The following is an 18,411-nucleotide window of genomic DNA, read 5'->3' on the forward strand; positions in this document are numbered from 1 at the left end:
GATGGTGATTTGGATATACTCGGAATACATATCCCAAAGGAAATAAATGATCTCACTTCAATAAATTATAATAGAAAGTTAGCAAAAATAGATAAGATCTTCCTACCATGGAAAGGTAAATACCCGTCAATTTGTGGAAGAATCACCCTGATTAACTCTTTAGTGTTATCCCAGTTTACCTATTTGCTTATGGTCTTGCCTATGCCTAGCGAACATTTAATTAAATTATATGAGAAAAAAATATTCAATTTTATTTGAAACGGCAAGCCAGACAAAATTAAACAGGCCTATTTATATAATGAATATGAATTTTGAGAGCAGAAATTATTAAATATTAAAGCATTAGACCTATCACTAAAAGCTTCAGTCATACAAAAGTTATACTTAAATCCGAAATGGTTCTCTAGCAAATTACTAAGATTCTCACCCAATGTTCAAGAATGGCCTTTTTCCCTTTATTCAGATTATAACCACTCACTTTCAGTTATTTGAAAAGGAAATCATCTCCCAGATATCACTATTTCTAAAACAAGCCATAGAAAGTTGGTTGCAATTTCAATTTAATCCTCCAGAAACTACAGAACAAATAATGCAACAAATATTGTGGTTAAACATTTGACAAAATGTTTAAAAAAGGTATAATCTTTGTAAATGATATCATCGGTAGGACTGGTGGAGTTATGTCGCACATGCAGCTAACAAAACATATGGAAATGTCTGCTCTACCCAAAATTACAACCAAATAATTGCAGCATTACCGCAAAAATGGAAGAGGAAAGTGGAAGGGGGAGAAAGTAAGGAACTTGTCTGTCGGCCTTGCATTAAAGAACATAATTGGTTAAGGAAAACTGTGATAAATAAAAAAGTATATCAGTTTCACTTAAGGACCAAAGAATTGACAGCCGTCCCATATCGATTGCAAAATAGTTGGGAAGAGATCTTTGACGTACCGATCCCATGGCATAGTGTTTATGAACTGACACGCAAAACGACACCGGATTCAAAAATTAGAATCTTTCAATTTAAATTATTATATACAATTCTTGCTACCAATATAATGTTATTTATATGGGGGATACAATCTTCCCAGCTCTGCAGATTTTGCTGCGAAGAGACAGAATCATTAGATCATTTGTTTTGGTACTGTCCATTTGTAGCTTGTTTTTGGACACAGGTCCAGGAATGGCTAAAGGATTGCAATATTTACCTGGAGCTAACCCTGCAGATAGCACTACTGGGTGATCTGAAAAGTCATAGTCAATCGATCAATAATAATAATAATGTTAGCAAAAATGTTTATTTTCAATTCACAATCTGTAGAAACAATGAGAATAGAAAGGTTCAGAACTTTTGTAAGACATCACAGTACGGTTGAAATATATATGGCAAATAGAAATCCTGTAAGGATTGTGTTAAAAGATAGATGGGAGGTATTGAATGGAGCTGAAGGATGGGACTAATAACAACTAACAACAAACAATAACAAGATGACTAATAATGTAAGCATACTGTGTCCATAATAAGTGTATGGGTTGTAGGTTGGGAGCTTTTGTGAAGGAGCACAGTTAGAAAGATATGGCATATAGAAGCAAACCGGATGGACATCATGAAAATGATCGGAGAGGTTGAGAGTAGAAGTAGTTCAGGAGAAAGAACAAACAAAATTACATTTACATGTAATTATTGTAAAATTGACTGTGTCCATAAAATGTAGATAGTGGGTATGGGCTGGAAGTAGAGGCCTAGGCGTTGGAGTAAACTAGTGAACAACAAGTGGGGAAAGGGTGGCGGGGTTGGAAAGTAATAAAGGGGAATATATATATATATTTTTAAAGGATATGTATGTATGTGGGTGTGTATATGTTTAAAAAATACACAAAAAAAAGAAAGAAAAAAGAAAACAATAACTGATTCGATAAATTGAATGAAGTGCTGCGCATAGCCTATATATGAAGGGCCTACGTGTATGAACTTTTACAGTGAATGCTTTTGTATATACGCTTTGTGCGAATGATTTGAACATCGCCAAAATGCGTCCTAAAAAAAAGATTGTGCCTATTTAATGCAACCCTTGCTCTTAATATATCGCAAAGCAGCATTACAACGGACCTCATTTACAGTACATGTTCTCATCCATAGCTTAGAAACGCAGATCCAGTTGACGTGTGCTGTGTAGCTCACATCTGAAGGCTGGGGAGCATTTAGGACGTCTTCTACTGCGGCTCACTAAAATATCCTAATGGTTACGATCACACTTCCTCAATTCAAATATTATGGCGACACTATACCAAATATGGTTTGGTATGGTTTAGAGACTTGGGAACCAATCTTGAGTTATCTGTGTAGCCCTGTTATCGCCTGGACTTGTTGAAATATCTTCACGCCTAGATAAAGACCTCCAGGCTTCCGTCATAACTGTCAATTTATAAAAAAGTAACAATTATAGAGGGCAGTTTGGAAAAAACTAATCCAGTCCGAATCGTCCTCTGGAAAAAATACATAACCAACGTTCTCTAGTAATACTAGTGCGGATAGGGCTGTAGTGTAATATCATAAAGAAGACGCATTTCCCATAAACCTATTCATATGATCTCCTCCAGGGAGTGAAATGGTGCCTTCTGGCCAATGAAGAGGTGCCCTCCATGATCATGGCCATCACGGGCCGACGCGGCCGACCTCCGAACCCTGACAAAGAGAAGCCCCGCCCCCGAGCTCGGCGCACCAAGGGCGGGCTAGTCCGAAAGCCCGGCAGGCCGCCCAAACCAAAGATGGTAGACCTGCTCAGCAAGGTTGACGCCAGAATGCTGGAGAGGCTGGAGGCCAAGGGTGAGTGGGCATAGCCTGGCGAAATGAGTCTGTGTTCTCTGGTTGGAAAGTAGGCCACTATACAGACTGATTCAATGGCAAGACAGGATCAGAAACATCATATTATAGAATATGGCTGCATCAAAAAGCTTCTATTAGGTTGGGGTTTTGACGTCTTGAATGTAAATGTTTGATCTTTATTTTTAGAAGCTCTGACTGAGGAGGACAAGGAGAAACTTGTCAAAATCAAGAAGAAAATGAAGAGAAAGGTATGGTATACCAAGTATCAAAATCTGAAGACTAAAATTGCATGTTGGTGGTGTTTTCAGGTTGCCTCCAACACACTAAGTCAAGTTGTTCCTCTCTTCTAGGCAAGGATGAAAAGAAAGGAGGATAACAAGAATAAGAAGATCCGACAGGAGAAAAAGCAAGCGAAGGTAAGGATTTCTTTTTTTCTGACCAAAACACTAATCGGTCTCCCTCTTTATCTAACAAACCCCTCACCTCCTGTGTTCCCTGTGCTCAGCTTGACAATGCCAATGAGACCAAGGACCAGGAGGAGGTGAAGGCTGAACCAGCCGACCAAGAGCCCCCACAGCCTGCCCCCCCACAGCCGCCCGCCCCAGAGCCCAAAAAGCGTGGCCCTAGGAAGAAGAAAGCTGAGGTGCCTTTACCGGTTGTGGAGACGGACCAGGAGAGGGTGGCCCAGGGGAAGAGAGTGCTGGGGGCCAGGAGTAAGGCCAAGGCCCTGGCTAAGGCCCAGGCAGAGGCGGAGGCTGCAGCCCAGGCGGCCCTGGCAGCTAAGAAGCAGGTGGAGAGGAGGGCCCAAGCCCAGAGACGGCTGGAGGAGAGGAAGAGACAGCAGATGATCCTGGAGCAGCTGAAGAAGCCCACTGAGGACATGTGTCTCACAGACCACCAGCCCCTTCCGGAGCTGTCTCGGATCCCTGGCGTGGTTCTCTCTGGCATGGCCTTCTCCCACTGCCTGGCTGTGGTGGAGTTCCTGCACAGCTATGGCAAGGTTCTGGGCCTCCACATCCCCAGGGACGTGCCTAGCCTCAGCACACTGCAGGAAGGCCTCCTGGGCCTGGGAGACAGCCAAAGCGAGGTCCAGGATCTGCTCATCAAGCTGGTGGAGGCCGCACTACACGACCCAGGCCTGCCACCGTACTACCAGGTGTGTATTGTGGACTGTATGGAGCTAGTATTGGAGATGGGTGTTCCTGATTTTTTGTTTGCCAAAGTGCTGTCTCCATGTTGACATTTTACTGTTAGCTATAGTTTACCATTTAAAAAATGTAGCTGTACATTGCATGTAAACGCTACTTCAACAGATGAACCAGTTCAACTTAAAAAATCCCCCCCCCTCTCCCTTCCCCCTCCAGTCGGTGAAGATCCTAGGGGAGAAGCTGGTGGATCTGGAGCTGACTCGCAGCACGGTGTCCGAGGGCCTGAGAATCTTCCTGGAGTCCCACGGCTTTGACATGGAGGTGTGCAACGTGCTGCGGACCAAGACCTTCCACGCCCTCAGCCCCGACACAAAGGCTGCTATCCTGGGCTTCCTGGTGGAGGAGCTCAACGGTAGCAACATCGTCATCAGGTCAGGGTGACAATACACAGAGAGAAACTAAGGAGCTGCTAACAACCGTCATGCCCTCACTACCATTACTGCTGATATTTGCTTAATGAAGTATCCTAAGTATGATGCAAATATTTTTGACAATGGAAATGTGTCAAAAGAAACCCCTTCTGGAAAGGATTTCCCACATTTAAGTGATACCTGTTTGTATGTTTTTGCATTGCAGTGAGATTGACAACACACTGGAAAACATGGCTACTTACAGGAAGAACAAGTGGATCATCGAGGGGAAATTGCGCAAGTAAGACCAGTCACGGCTCCTTGAATTTAGATTTGTCTTAGTTTGTGGAAGGAGTGTGTGTGTGATACCACTGACGTGTGTGTGTGTGTGTGTGTGTGTGTGTGTGTGATTGATATCTGATGTGTGTAATCTGACGTGTGTGTGTGCTCCCACAGACTGAAGGCAGCTCTAGCACGCCGTACGGGGCGGTCTGAGGAGGAGCTGTGTCTAGAGGAGAGGAGGCGCAGTGCCAGGGTGGCAGAGGAGGAGAACCTCAGTCTAGAGGAGAGCGGCCCCATGGAGAGGGGTCGCCGCGCACCCAAGGAGGAGACCAAACTCGGCGACGTACGTGTGTGTGTGTGTCAGACTCAATGTGGTGGTGAGGATGTCTGCTATACTCACCAAATGTCCTTTCCACAGACTGACAGCCCCACCAACGCCAGCGTTCCAGAGTTGGAGAGGCAGATCGATAAGCTAACTAAGGTAAGGCTAACATACTCTGCAGTTCATCTTCCGCATTAGTTTTTTCTGTCGCGTCTATTCTGCATCCGTCAGTGTAACTACATTGTGTGCGCAGTTCTGGGTTGTTTTGTATGAGCAAAATGTCACCCTGAGTATGTTCTCTCCTCCACAGCGGCAGGTGTTTTTCCGTAAGAAGCTGCTCCAGTCGTCCCACTCCCTGCGTGCGGTGTCTCTGGGCCAGGACCGGTTCCGCCGGAGATACTGGGTCCTGCCCCACCTGGGAGGGGTGCTGGTGGAGGGGCCTGAGGAGATCCTAGGTGAGTAACAGAGCAACTGCCCTCAACCCTCTGCTAGCCAACAAAAAAATCTTTAGCATATTTTTATTGACTCTAAATATATCTCCTCTCTCTCTCTCTCTCTTCTCTGTCTGGTAGCATCAGAAGATATCCTGGTGAAGGAGGTGCCCATCACTCTTCTGAAGAGGGAACCCAAAGTGGAGGAGACGCCCACTCCCACTGCCCCCCTCCCCTGCTCTCCCTCTCCCCCTCCCAAGTCCCAGACCTCCCCCCCACCCGAGGAGGACCCCCTCCCGGGCACCGCCTCTCTCATGAGCAGCCCCAGGGCCCGGGGTCGCCCCCGCAAGATCAAACCAGAGGTGGAGCTACACCTCCGCACTGCCAAGTGTCGCAGCCGTCGCCGTAGCAGCAAGTCTGGCAGGGAGGAGACTGGGCCAAGAGTTGCCCCGGAGACCACCACCAACGGAACACAAGACCTCACTCAGTCCGCTTTCCACAACTGGCTCAGCCAGTCGCAGGGTGCCATAACTAATGGGACGGAGCCAGCAACAAGGGCGGCACCTGAAGGCAGCCAACCAGAGGACAGTGTGAAGGAGATGGCGGAGAAACAAGGGCAGTGGTTCAACTTGCTGCCCAAACAGCCCTGTGACAAAACCTCTCTGACAGAACCCCAGACCCCCCCCAGCACGCCCCCCAAACGCCTCCCTCTGACCCCCAGCACCCTGCCCGCCCTCGCTGCACCACTGCTGCAGGTGAGTCCCAACCTCAGTCCCCCTCAGCCCCTTGCACACTATCCAGGACCCTCATGGGAGAGAACACTCTACATACATTTTCATATGATCTCTTATTATGATCTCTTTCTCCCTTTCCCTCTCCAGTCTGTCCCAGCCCCCTCGGACTCCCCACCCCAGGTGACCCCTACCCAGACCCCCACCCCAGCCAAACCGGGGCGCAGGCGGAGGAGGGGCAGCAGGGGCAGCAGTCCCGCCCGTAGGGTTGGAGCTAGAGGGGCTGCAGCTAAGCGCCGTGGCCGCCCTCCTTCCACACTCTTCCAGGAGATAGAGCAGCAGTACTTCACTCAGCTCGTGGTCAAGCCCATTCCAGCATGTAAGCCTTCAATCCTTTCAGTTCAAGCCCATTCCAAAACCACTGTAGTGACATGTATTGAATTTCCTCACTGTGGTTTCTGATTAGACTTGTCAGCAATGTAAACATGCTGCAATTTGAGCTGTTGATTTGGCTAACATGATTATGTATGGTTAGCCAAAGTTGCTAGCATGTTCTACAAGATGTAATCAGTAGTGGTTGGCCGATATGGCTAACATGGTTACCTAACATGCTATGCTAGGTGTGATGCGGGTGTCTAATGTGTGTGCTGCTGTTGTGTTAGTGATGGTGCGTGGCTGGTGGTGGATCAAGGAGCCAGAGGAGCTGACAGCCACCCTGCAGGCCCTGCACCCGCGAGGCATCCGGGAGAAGGTGCTCCACAAACACCTGTCCAAACACATGGACTACCTGGCTGAGGTCTGCACACGGCCCATCAACGGTGAGGAAATGAACACTGGTCACTCAGTCAGCTATAGGGAAAGATGCGGATATGAAAAGTCGCAGTGTGTGTCAGATTGCTTGTGTTTTATAGTGGAGCTGCTTTTGACATCAATGAGACTTGGTTTAAATAAGGTTGAAAAAGTATGGTTTTGTAATGAATGGAAACTGGATGATGACACTTATTTCCTTGTATACCTTTCGCTCTCTATCCCTTCACCCTGTCCTCTCACCAGACCCTATATTCCAGGTGAAGGTGGAGGAGGGCGAGGCCCTGCTGGAGGCCCTGCAGCAGCCGTGGCAGGTCCAGGAGCGGGCCCTGGAGACAGACGTTAGCGCCCTCCGCTGGGTGGAGGACCTGGAGCAGAGGGTCATCGCCTCGGACCTGCACCTCAAGGTGAGGCGCCAGGGGGACAGTGGGGCCGTGTTGCAATAGTCTAAAGTGGCTTCATGTCTTTGGTTCCATGCCTTTCCCTACACAGACCTGGAAATACAATTGGGGGAGAGGAGATTCCCAAATAAGTCAACATTTACAGAGTTTTCAGATCTGTGCTGACCAAGTCGAGGAAGACACTTTAGACTGTTGAGATGCACCCAGGGATGCATGGGTAGAGTGGGTGGTCGTTAGTAAAGTTAGATATGCGTTTGGTTTTGGAATGTCCAGAGCTTAATCGTTTTTGTCAAGTTTTACTATGGCTGCAGTTGCACTGAATGTCCAGAGGGTGGCGTAGGTGGGCTGTGCTGCTGTAGTTCGTACAGAGTGACTGTGTCCCCCCCTCCCATGTCGTAGTGTCATGCAAAAAGAGGTCACACTCATCACATCACATGTCCATGACTTATATTTCAAGATGGCTCCCCAGAATGGAAGGAGTGACACTGACAATAGCACGGAAACGCCAGGCACAGGATTCCAGGTACAAACCAGGTTTTAGATCTACTGTTCACACATCCTCACCCTGCTTTAAGATCTACACTCGTTCACAAGTCTTCATGTTTCCCCTTTTCCTTTAGAATTCTTTCATTCACAATTCCGCTTTTCCTACACCTCTTAAAATGACATGGAGACATCCCAAATGTCAGATAATGTGTAGAATTCTCACTTTAACACCCCTGCTCCTAACTGTTTGAAGTAAGAGCTGTCTGTCTCTATGCTCCTCATATTCACCCTGCCTCTGTCCTTTTTAGGGGCCTGCTGTAATGTTTCTTAATTAGTTTGCGGTGTAGAAAATGTGTCGTTTGATGTCGCTTACCTTACCTCACAACCCTTTGAGTCTTTCTCTAGCTTCAAAGTCCTTTGCTAACTGCTTTTTGGTTGTCGAGAACTGTAATATAATATTTTCTGTCATTCTCCTCCGTCCCCTCAGCCCTACACGGTCCCAGAGGCGGACTCCACGCGTGACGACCTGCAGTACTACGAGCATGACGCCGACCCCCGGGACGACTGGATCGTGCGGACCAAGAAGGAGTGGTCGGACCTGCCCCGCGTGGCCAGCCACCCGCTGGACCTGGCAGTGCTTCGCCTGGCCAACCTGGAGAGGAACATCGACCGGCGCTACCTGAAGGAGCCCCTCTGGAACCTGGCCGAGGTGGTGCGTCTCGCCCCCCTCACCCCCGAGGAGAGCCAGATGGGCCAGATGGACGTCATGAGGTGAGAGGAAGGGACAGGGTCGAAGTCAGGCTAGGGGTCAGAGGTTGGAAAGGGTGGAGTGGACGGGAGCGTGATTTAGTCAGAATAGGATGGATTCGATTTGTGTAGCATTTCGTCTAATTGCTCAAAGCACTTCAGAGCGATTTAAACCTTTTTCTCACTTCAGCTCTTAATTGTGTTTATTAACCCCTGTTTCTGTAATCTCTTCCTCCCCCTCTCTCTCTCTCTCCAGTCTGGAGAGTGAGATCACCTCCAGGTTGCGGACATGGCGTCAGGCCCTGGACCGCTGTCGGAGCGCCCCCCAGCTGTGTCTGTGTCTGCTGCAGCTGGAGAAGGCCATCGCCTGGGAGAGATCCGTGGTCAAAGTGGTGAGGACAAACCCACTAGCAATGCTCAATATGTACACTGAGAATAGAAACCATTGTTATAAAGGGAGGGATGGATGTAGGTGAAACAAGCAATATAGAACATTTGCTGATGAGACCCTTTAGCAGACACTTTGATCCAAAGCAGCTTCCAGTAAACACATGTAGTATATTATCATAGTCTGAAAGACAGCAACAGAAAGTTTGTCTTAAAGACTACCTGTGTGTTGGTTTGTTGTTGTAGACGTGTCAAGTGTGCAGGAAGGGGGATAATGATGAGTACCTGCTGCTGTGTGACGGCTGTGACCGCGGCTGCCACATGTATTGCCTGAGGCCAAAGGTCACCCAGGTGCCAGAGGGGGACTGGTTCTGCCCCACCTGTGTCTCCAAGGTGAGGACTGACTGTGGCTCTGCTCGGCTACCCTTATGGACCACAGCAGTGGTCACTGGTCACCTAAAGGGCGATCCACAGCTTACTCCGTAGTTTAAAGGGCGTGCCTGCGTTTGCCAGAGTCAGATTTTTGGGGATCAATGTATACCTTTTGGTAACGTGATACTTCGCTGGTCCATGCGTTCCTAGACTCCCAAATAGCAACATTCACACGGGCGATAGCAGTGATTTTCTTGTCTTCCCTTGCTAGCTAGCTGGCTAGAAACAGCAAGCTAGCTAGCCTTTTAGCTTCCCAAATCACCATGTGAAATAATCTGATTTATAATAAAGAATTATGCCCTGGCTAACCTACAACATTATAACCTACAAAATTGTAACCTACAACATTGTGACCTACAACAATATCCCAGTTTGATATGCTGCTTGAATGTATTCGCTCCCATCTAAGCTAAAAATAGAATGTCATAATTTTTGCTCATGTAGTAAAAGCACATGGCTAACAGCTGTTTTTACCCTTTTAAAATAACCTAGAATCACATAGTTTTAGTTTAATTTAGTTGTATTTATTTGCACCAAAGAAAATAAGTGATAGACAACAATACAGATAAAAAAATAAAATTCAATTAAAATAAACGATGTGCAGGGTGGTTGGAAGCCTAAGGGCTTATATGAAAACCACACCACAAAAAAACGATATACAATACATAAGTACAAAAATAAAAAAGGTTTGATAAAACAGATAACAAAACCTACTAAGTATAAATGAATTGATCAGTAATCACAACAACAACAAACAAAACAAAACAAAACAACAACAAACAAACAAAAAAATATATAAATTTGTTTTGTTTAAATGTGTGTGTGCATGTGAGTGTGTGAGAGTTAAGCTATAAGGAGGAGATTATTGAGTAGTTTGGTTCATCAGGCTGACCCCCAGAAGTTATTGAGGGATGATGTTTTGGAAATGTGAAGATAATTATATAGATTGATTTCAGAATCAACCTGGAAGAATCCATTGAAGGGTTTAGGTAAACGGTCTGTGAGGTATGAGTATTTGTAGATGAAAGTGCATAATTAGCGTACATGAATGTCGTAAATTGACAAGATATTGAGTTTCTTAAATAAAGGTGCAGATGGAGCCAGGTAATTAGGAGGTGGCTAGTCTTAAGAATTTATTTTGTATAATGAGTAATTTGTGTAGGTAGGAGGCATACTGTATGTACTGGCCAGTAAATGAGATATGGGTAAATGAAGCTATAGTATAGAGTTAGCAAGCAAACCACTAATCTTTCTGATGATACCAACAGATTTCATCACTTTGCTGCAGTCAAATTGAATATGATCTTTCCAGGATAACTTTTCATCAATTAAAACTCAGAGGAATCTAGTGGATGTGACTTGTTCCATTTCATTCCCACCTATTGAGATTCTGGCTTAAAAAAAAATAAAAAATATTTATTATTCTTACTAGTGAATACAATAAAGTTGGATTTGTTAGCATTTAAAGTGAATTTGTTTATCTGGAACCATTCAGAAAATGTGGCCATGACTGAGTTGGCTTCATTAATTAGTGATTCAAAATTATTGTGTGGTAAAATCAAATTGGTATCATCAGCAAAGAGAATGGGAAGTACGGTAGAAGACACAGCAGCAATGTCATTGATATAGATTGGGAATAAAAAAGATCCAATTGTCATTGGCACGCCACAGGATATTTTGACCCTGGTAGATGCACAGCCGTTTGCATAAACACATTTTTCTTTATCATAAACATAACTATATAGGCAATTATATGTATAATCATGAAAACCGTAATAATATAATTTAGAAAATAATATTTCATGATCAACCGTGTCAAATAGTTATTACTTCTAAACAAAATATATTTTGGGGGGGGGATTCTAATAAGGCTACAATGTTGTTTGGTTTATTGTTTGAACAGTCGCTGAGATTATATTTGGTTATGTAAGCAAAATAGGCGATGTATTTGATGCATAGCCTATAGAGAAGATCAAGGAACAGCGTTTATACTTTCATCACTTTTGTTTTCACAGATTTGTAGCAACACTGGTACTTATTTTCAGTGGTGGAAAAAGTACCATTTTGTCATACTTGAGTAAAGTAAAGATACCTTAATAGAAAATGACTTAAGTGAAAGTCACCCAGTAAAATACTACTTGAGTAAAAGTCTATAAATATATTTGGTTTTTAATATACTTAAGTATCAAAAGTAAAAGTATAAATCATTTCAAATTCCTTATATTAAGCAAACCAGATCACACCATTTTCTTGTTTTTTTTATTTACTGATAGCCAGGGGCACACTCCAACACTGACGTAATTTACAAACGAAGCATTTGTGTTTAGTGAGTCCACCAGATCAGAGGCCGTACAGATGACAAGAGATATTCTCTTGATAGGTGTGTGAATTTGACAATTTTCCTGTCCTGCTAAGTATTGAAAATGTAATGAGTACTTTAGGGTGTCATGAAAAATGTATGGAGTAAAAAGTGCTTCATTTTCTTAAGGAATGTAGTGAAGTAAAGGTTTTCAAAAATATAAATAGTAAACACATATACCCCAAAAAACTACTTAAGTAGTACTTTAAAGTATTTTTACTTAAGTATTTTACACCACTGCTTATTTTTTTTTGCAGTTTAAATTTGTAGATGTAAAGTTAATAATTTTGTTAAACAACTTGTGCCGAAACAGGAAGCAAATAGTTTGTTTTGCTTCCATTTCAACCAAGCAAGTTTGGTGGTAAAATACAGCTTCATTGTCTACACAACATTGCCCCCACCGCAGCGCAAGGAATTATCTGTTCAGTTTCCAAATTATTCTTTTAAAAATATTTTTCTATTGCAGATTTGTTATATATATATATATTTTTTTTTTACAAAGAACAGCTACAACCCACCTACCCCAGTCCCACCCTCCTTTCCACCCCATAAAAAAAAATACTATTAATGTAAGGTGCATACATGTTGTTTAGAAAACTATTAATATCTTCATGTCATAAATGAGCCGCCCATTTTGTGAAGAAAAACGACATTCACGTACAGCGTTGAGTTTCGTTTTGTTCCAATACGTAAAGTGTGCCGAGCCTCTAACCAGGGGGGAGGGGTCAGAAGGGTGATGCATAGAAAATAGACATCTGCATAAAAGGAAAACAATGTATAAAACTCTCTATAATAGTATTTTTAAATAAGTTATTTTTTAATATATATAATAGAAATAGCTTTTTTTTAAAGGAAAGACAAATAAAAAGAGTAGAAGATAAGTGTGAATAAATTGTTCAGGTAATCTTACTAGTCATATTAGAAGGAATAGTGTATCTATTGCCATAGATGCTAGGTCAACTAACTGTATCATTCTCAATCTTAACTGTATGGGAGACAAATCAGAAAGGTTATAGCTAAATGTAATTGTTTATACTTAAAGTGTAGTAATTGTTCATTCAGTGGGAAGGGTAGAGAGATGATCGTTACAACTGCAGAGGACATCATTTTCATAAAGGTCTTTAAAGCTTATCAAGCCTTTGCTTTTCCACATACAAAAGGCAGAATCCAAAGATGAAGGGGGGAAGAAATATTTTGTTGCAAATGGGTCCCAGTACAGAGGGGCCTTTAAAACCAAAATGGTTCCCAAACTGTGTCCAGATTTTAAGAGAAGAAACTACAACCGAATTAGAAGTAAATTTGGATGCTGTAATGGTCTAGTGGAGCTAACAAGGGAAGAGAGAGAGGAAGGCGGCAGGACCAAGCTTCTAGAAGGCACCAGTCGGTCTCAGGGGCATGAAGCCAAAATGTGAGTTTCTGAATGTTGGCAGCCCAATAATAGAATATGAAATTGGGTTACGCTAAACCACTTTCTGAGTGGTTTATTTGAAGCGTTAGTTTTTTTGATTCTGGGAGGTTTGCTATTCCAGATGAAGGTAGATATCAGCTGCTCCAGAGATTTGAAAAAGCCCCTTTCAAAATTTGAGCGGAGCAAAACTGAGTTGAAAGTGAGGTAGGCAGGCCTACGTACTACAAGGAGCCGCCCATTTTGTGATGAAAAACGACATTCACGTACTGGGTTGAGTTTCGTTTTGTTCCAATATGTAAAGTCTGCCGAGCCTCTAATCAGGGGGTGGGGTTCAGAACAGTGATACATTCAGAATGTTGCAGATTGAGAAGCTAGTAACTTTTTGAAAATTCAACCAAAAAGCCACATGGATGCAATGTCGTTACAATAATAATATATAATGAAACGACATCTAAACGTTGACCCAACCAATTGTCTGCCCTGTCGGTTTGGCGAATTTCATTTGAAACTGAACCATTATTAAACCATAATACTGTCAGTAGCAGTGAGTCCCTTAGGCCTAGTCTTGCTAATACCAGCTTCTCTACCCACAGCTCGCTGTGTAGTCACGTGGGTCGCGCGTCAGCCAGGTTAACTTAGGCCCTCCTCTCCTTCAAAACCTGCTACTCTGTAAAGAGTCCTCCTTAACCTTTCCCCAGGGCCGTTATTTACTCACTGTGTCCTGTTGATGTTTATAAGGTGAGTGACGGTGAGTCACCACGTAGCAGCCAGCGCTCCTCCAAGCAGAGGACCCGGGTGAAGAAGAGGAGGTACGAAGACGACAGTTCTGACGAGGAGACGGTGCCCAGCAGACGCGGCGTTGATGGCATGGCAATGCGACATAAGGACGGTGGCCCTGCCTCATCCTCCTCCTCCCGTTACTCGGGAGACGGGGGAGGCACGACGGGCTTCTCGCCTGCCAAGCGCCGCCGCATGACCACCCGCAACCAGCCTGACCTCACCTACTGCGAGTGAGTCTGACCTTTAGATCAGTTATCTCCTCACAGTGTTAGTCGTTATACAGTGAGGGAAAAAAGTATTTGATCCCCTGCTGATTTTGTACGTTTGCCCACTGACAAAGAAATTATCAGTCTATAATTTTAATGGTAGGTTTATTTGAACAGTGAGAGACAGAATAACAACAAAAAAATCCAGAAAAACGCATGTCAAAAATGTTATAAATTGATTTGCATTTTAATGAGGGAAATAAGTATTTGACCCCCTCTCAATCAGAAAGATTTCTGGCTCCCTGGTGTCTTTTATACAGGTAACGAGCTGAGATTAGGAGCACACTCTTAAAGGGAGTGCTCCTAATCTCAGCTTGTTACCTGTATAAAAGACACCTGTCCACAGAAGCAATCAATCAATCAGATTCCAAACTCTCCACCATGGCCAAGACCAAAGAGCTCTCCAAGGATGTCAGGGACAAGATTGTAGAACTACACAAGGTTGGAATGGGCTACAAGACCATCGCCAAGCAGCTTGGTGAGAAGGTGACAACAGTTGGTGTGATTATTCGCAAATGGAAGAAACACAAAATAACTGTCAATCTCCCTCGGCCTGGGGCTCCATGCAAGATCTCACCTCGTGGAGTTGCAATGATCATGAGAACGGTGAGGAATCAGCCCAGAACTACACGGGAGGATCTTGTCAATGACCTCAAGGCAGCTGGGACCATAGTCACCAAGAAAACAATTTGTAACACACTACGCTGTGAAGGACTGAAATCCTGCAGCGCCCGCAAGGTCCCCCTGCTCAAGAAAGCACATATACAGGCCCGTCTGAAGTTTACCAATGAACATCTGAATGATTCAGAGGAGAACTGGGTGAAAGTGCTGTGGTCAGATGAGACCAAAATCGAGCTCTTTGCCATCAACTCAACTCGCCGTGTTTGGAGGAGGAGGAATGCTGCCTATGACCCCAAGAACATCATCCCCACCCTCAAACATGGAGGTGGAAACATTATGCTTTGGGGGTGTTTTTCTGCTAAAGGGACAGGACAATTTCACCGCATCAAAGGGACGATGGACGGGGCCATGTACCGTCAAATCTTGGGTGAGAACCTCCTTCCCTCAGCCAGGGCATTGAAAATGGGTCGTGGATGGGTATTCCAGCATGACAATGACCCAAAACACACGGCCAAGGCAACAAAGGAGTGGCTCAAGAAGAAGCACATTAAGGTCCTGGAGTGGCCTACCCAGTCTCCAGACCTTAATCCCATAGAAAATCTGTGGAGGGAGCTGAAGGTTTGAGTTGCCAAACGTCAGCCTCGAAACCTTAATGACTTGGAGAAGATCTGCAAAGAGGAGTGGAACAAAATCCCTCCTGAGATGTGTGCAAACCTGGTGGCCAACTACATGAAACGCTGACCTCTGTGATTGCCAACAAGGGTTTTGCCACCAAGTACTAAGTCATGTTTTGCAGAGGGGTCAAATACTTATTTCCCTCATTAAAATGCAAATCAATTTATAACATTTTTGACATGCGTTTTTCTGGATTTTGTTGTTGTTATTCTGTCTCTCACTGTTCAAATAAACCTACCATTAAAATTATAGACTGATCATGTCTTTGTCAGTGGGCAAACGTACAAAATCAGCAGGGGATCAAATACTTTTTTCCCTCACTGTAGGACCACGAGATTCCATTACTGACCTCAGATCAGTTCTTGTCACAGTGTTACACTGGTTTCTGTAGGACCAGTTCTAACTGGCGTGTTGTGTGTTTGTGTGTAGAATCATCCTTATGGAGATGGAGTCTCACGCTGACGCCTGGCCCTTCCTGGAGCCAGTCAACCCCCGCATGGTGCCTGGCTACCGACGCATCATCAAGAACCCGATGGACTTCCTCACCATGAGGGAGAGGCTGCTACAGGGAGGGTACAGGGCACTCCTTCACTCTCTGTCTGTGTGTCAGTCTACGACATGACCCAGGAGGCCGGTTCCTTTCATTTTCCACAATGTTACTGAAAACCTGTAACCTTATATTTGACCTGTCTTTTTCCCCTCTCCTCCCCTGCTCCCAGGTACTGCAGCTGTGAGGAGTTTGCAGCGGACGCCCATCTGGTGTTCAACAACTGCGAGCAGTTCAACGAGGACACGTCCGAGGTGGGCATGGCCGGACACTCCATGAAGCTCTTCTTCGAGAACCGCTGGGCCGAGTTCTACGAGAGCAAGGACAAATAGGAGCCCAGGGCGCTTGTGCTGGGGGTGGGGCCAAGGACAGCGCCCTAACCCCATTGGCTGACTCTCTCCATTACTACTAAGACTGTCTGGGCTGGAGTCTCCTTCAGCTCTGTATAGAGATGTATAGATTTGGTTATTTGTCTGTCGTTCTTGTTTTTCCTTTTTAAAACCTCTAACGTTAGTTACCCTGTTGGGTTGAAATTCTCTGGATGAGAGAGAGGGGGATGTGTCTGAGCTACACCTTCTTCCTTCCCTCCCGCCCTCCCACTGCACCCTCACTTCTGCACCTGACCACCTGTTTGGAATTCTGCTGTCGTTGCATTCTCTCCTAAGCCACACTCCTCGTCTCATAACAAGACCACGGTATTGGTCCATTCCTTACTCTGGGGGCGGGAGGAGGGTCTGAGGGCCTGAGTTGATTGGTTCTCAAACTCTGCCCTCTGTCATGGTCGCGGTCAGGAGGTCTGCCAGACCAATGCGACCGCTTCGCTGCAGACCGGACATGCACTGACCTCGTTTCGACCACAAATGGATCAAAACCCTAAGGTTCTCTCTCTGAACTCACTTAAACACTTTGGGATTGGATCCTCTCTTAACTGTTCAATGGAAATGTAATGTGTGGTCTTAAGCCTAGAAGCAATTTTTCTCAATATATTTTTATTATATAGTCTATATATCTATATATATCTATATATATATCTATATATATATCATATATATATATATATATATATATATATATATCTATATATATATATATCTATATATATATAGATATATATATATATATATAGATATATATATATCTATATATATATATAGATATAGATATAGAATATATATATATATATATATATATAGATATATATATATATATAGTATATATATATATATATATATATATATATATATATATATATATATAGATATAGATATAGATATATATAAAGATTACAATAGCTGGGATTATTTAATAGCAATAGCTTGTAGTGAATGTGTACAGGCTCCATAGTTGAGATGTCTAGACGATTTATGAAAAGGCCAGTAAAACGAAATGGAAAGGATAGTTTTTTTCTCTGAAGACTGTCACATTATTAGATTTTCTTACATTGTGTAACGTAATCCAACCCCTAACTCACACACACACTCTCCCTCAGACACACACCTATCCTGCTGCTGTGTGAAGGACACTGGGTTTTCCCCACTGCTCCATAATCACAACAAAGACCGGTAGTCACAGCAATGGGAATTGTCAGGTGAAGTGTGTCCATAGACTGTGTGAATAGGACTGAAAAGACGCTACCGCCATTTTAAACCTCTGTTTAAAACACTGTTCGCTTTGTGTTGCAGCTTACCATATTGGTGAAATTGTGCAGAAAACTAGCAAGCTGCTGAAATATTATTGGTTTGCTGTTCCGTAACAAAATGTCATGTTTTTAGCGACATCCTTTCATGGGAATAATTTTTTGATATTATGGAAAATTGTCACTCAATATTTCTCAGAATGCAGATGGTTTTTTATCACTAAGTTTAAAGGATCTTAACAGGTATTTGGTAAACACTGAAAATGTTCAATCAATTTGAAATTAATGTAGAAACAGAGGCCTGTGCTTCTAAAACAAGAAATCATACCCCCACCCCCAAGCTTAATAACTTTCAAGTTGGGGAGATGCTGTAACCCTTCTTCTCTTTCTGAATACTGCAGAATAACAGGAAATGTGCATTGAGTTTTTTTTGCTTGTAGGTTTCTGCAGCTTGGCAGTAGAGAACAGGCATAGCTTGTGTGTTAGGAGAAAAATGTTGTTCTTGACTCGTACTGAAAAAAGGCTTCTATACAAGTATGTGCACATTTATCTAACGTCACGTTCCTTTTATGAATAAATGTTTTCTCTGAAAAGGGGCCACTGCGCTCCAAAGCGTGGCATAGTTGGTGTGTTATGGGAAAAGGTATGAAGGTGGCAGGACGATACTCCGCAATCCGGGTTTTATTTAAAGCTTCTTACACTGAACTGA

The 18,411-nt window shown here is 43.8% G+C and overlaps 1 protein-coding gene across 5 annotated transcripts in view; it reads left to right on the forward strand.

Annotated features, from left to right (window-relative positions):
- Window positions 1-17,099, forward strand: part of LOC121538531 (bromodomain adjacent to zinc finger domain protein 2A-like) — a 46,039-nt gene extending 28,940 nt beyond the window's left edge. For 2 of the 5 annotated variants that reach the window (XM_045207201.1, XM_045207200.1), the window contains exons 10-29: window positions 2,601-2,826; window positions 3,013-3,074; window positions 3,177-3,242; window positions 3,332-3,982; window positions 4,191-4,405; window positions 4,611-4,685; window positions 4,841-5,009; window positions 5,085-5,147; window positions 5,299-5,443; window positions 5,561-6,174; window positions 6,301-6,529; window positions 6,813-6,968; window positions 7,204-7,364; window positions 7,816-7,881; window positions 8,332-8,615; window positions 8,848-8,983; window positions 9,225-9,371; window positions 13,916-14,187; window positions 15,949-16,092; window positions 16,239-17,099. In XM_045207201.1, coding sequence (XP_045063136.1) covers window positions 2,601-2,826; window positions 3,013-3,074; window positions 3,177-3,242; window positions 3,332-3,982; window positions 4,191-4,405; window positions 4,611-4,685; window positions 4,841-5,009; window positions 5,085-5,147; window positions 5,299-5,443; window positions 5,561-6,174; window positions 6,301-6,529; window positions 6,813-6,968; window positions 7,204-7,364; window positions 7,816-7,881; window positions 8,332-8,615; window positions 8,848-8,983; window positions 9,225-9,371; window positions 13,916-14,187; window positions 15,949-16,092; window positions 16,239-16,398 — 4,041 coding nt within the window. In that variant the 3' untranslated portion in view covers window positions 16,399-17,099. Of the gene's footprint in view, window positions 1-2,600; window positions 2,827-3,012; window positions 3,075-3,176; window positions 3,243-3,331; window positions 3,983-4,190; window positions 4,406-4,610; window positions 4,686-4,840; window positions 5,010-5,084; window positions 5,148-5,298; window positions 5,444-5,560; window positions 6,175-6,300; window positions 6,530-6,812; window positions 6,969-7,203; window positions 7,365-7,757; window positions 7,882-8,331; window positions 8,616-8,847; window positions 8,984-9,224; window positions 9,372-13,915; window positions 14,188-15,948; window positions 16,093-16,238 lie in introns of those variants that run through there. The other 3 variants (XM_045207203.1, XM_045207202.1, XM_045207204.1) reach the window with 3 other exon arrangements.
- The last annotated feature ends 1,312 nt before the right edge of the window (window positions 17,100-18,411 follow it).

Source organism: Coregonus clupeaformis, chromosome 24 (assembly GCF_020615455.1).
Source record: "Coregonus clupeaformis isolate EN_2021a chromosome 24, ASM2061545v1, whole genome shotgun sequence".
In the NCBI taxonomy this organism is placed as follows: domain Eukaryota; kingdom Metazoa; phylum Chordata; class Actinopteri; order Salmoniformes; family Salmonidae; genus Coregonus; species Coregonus clupeaformis.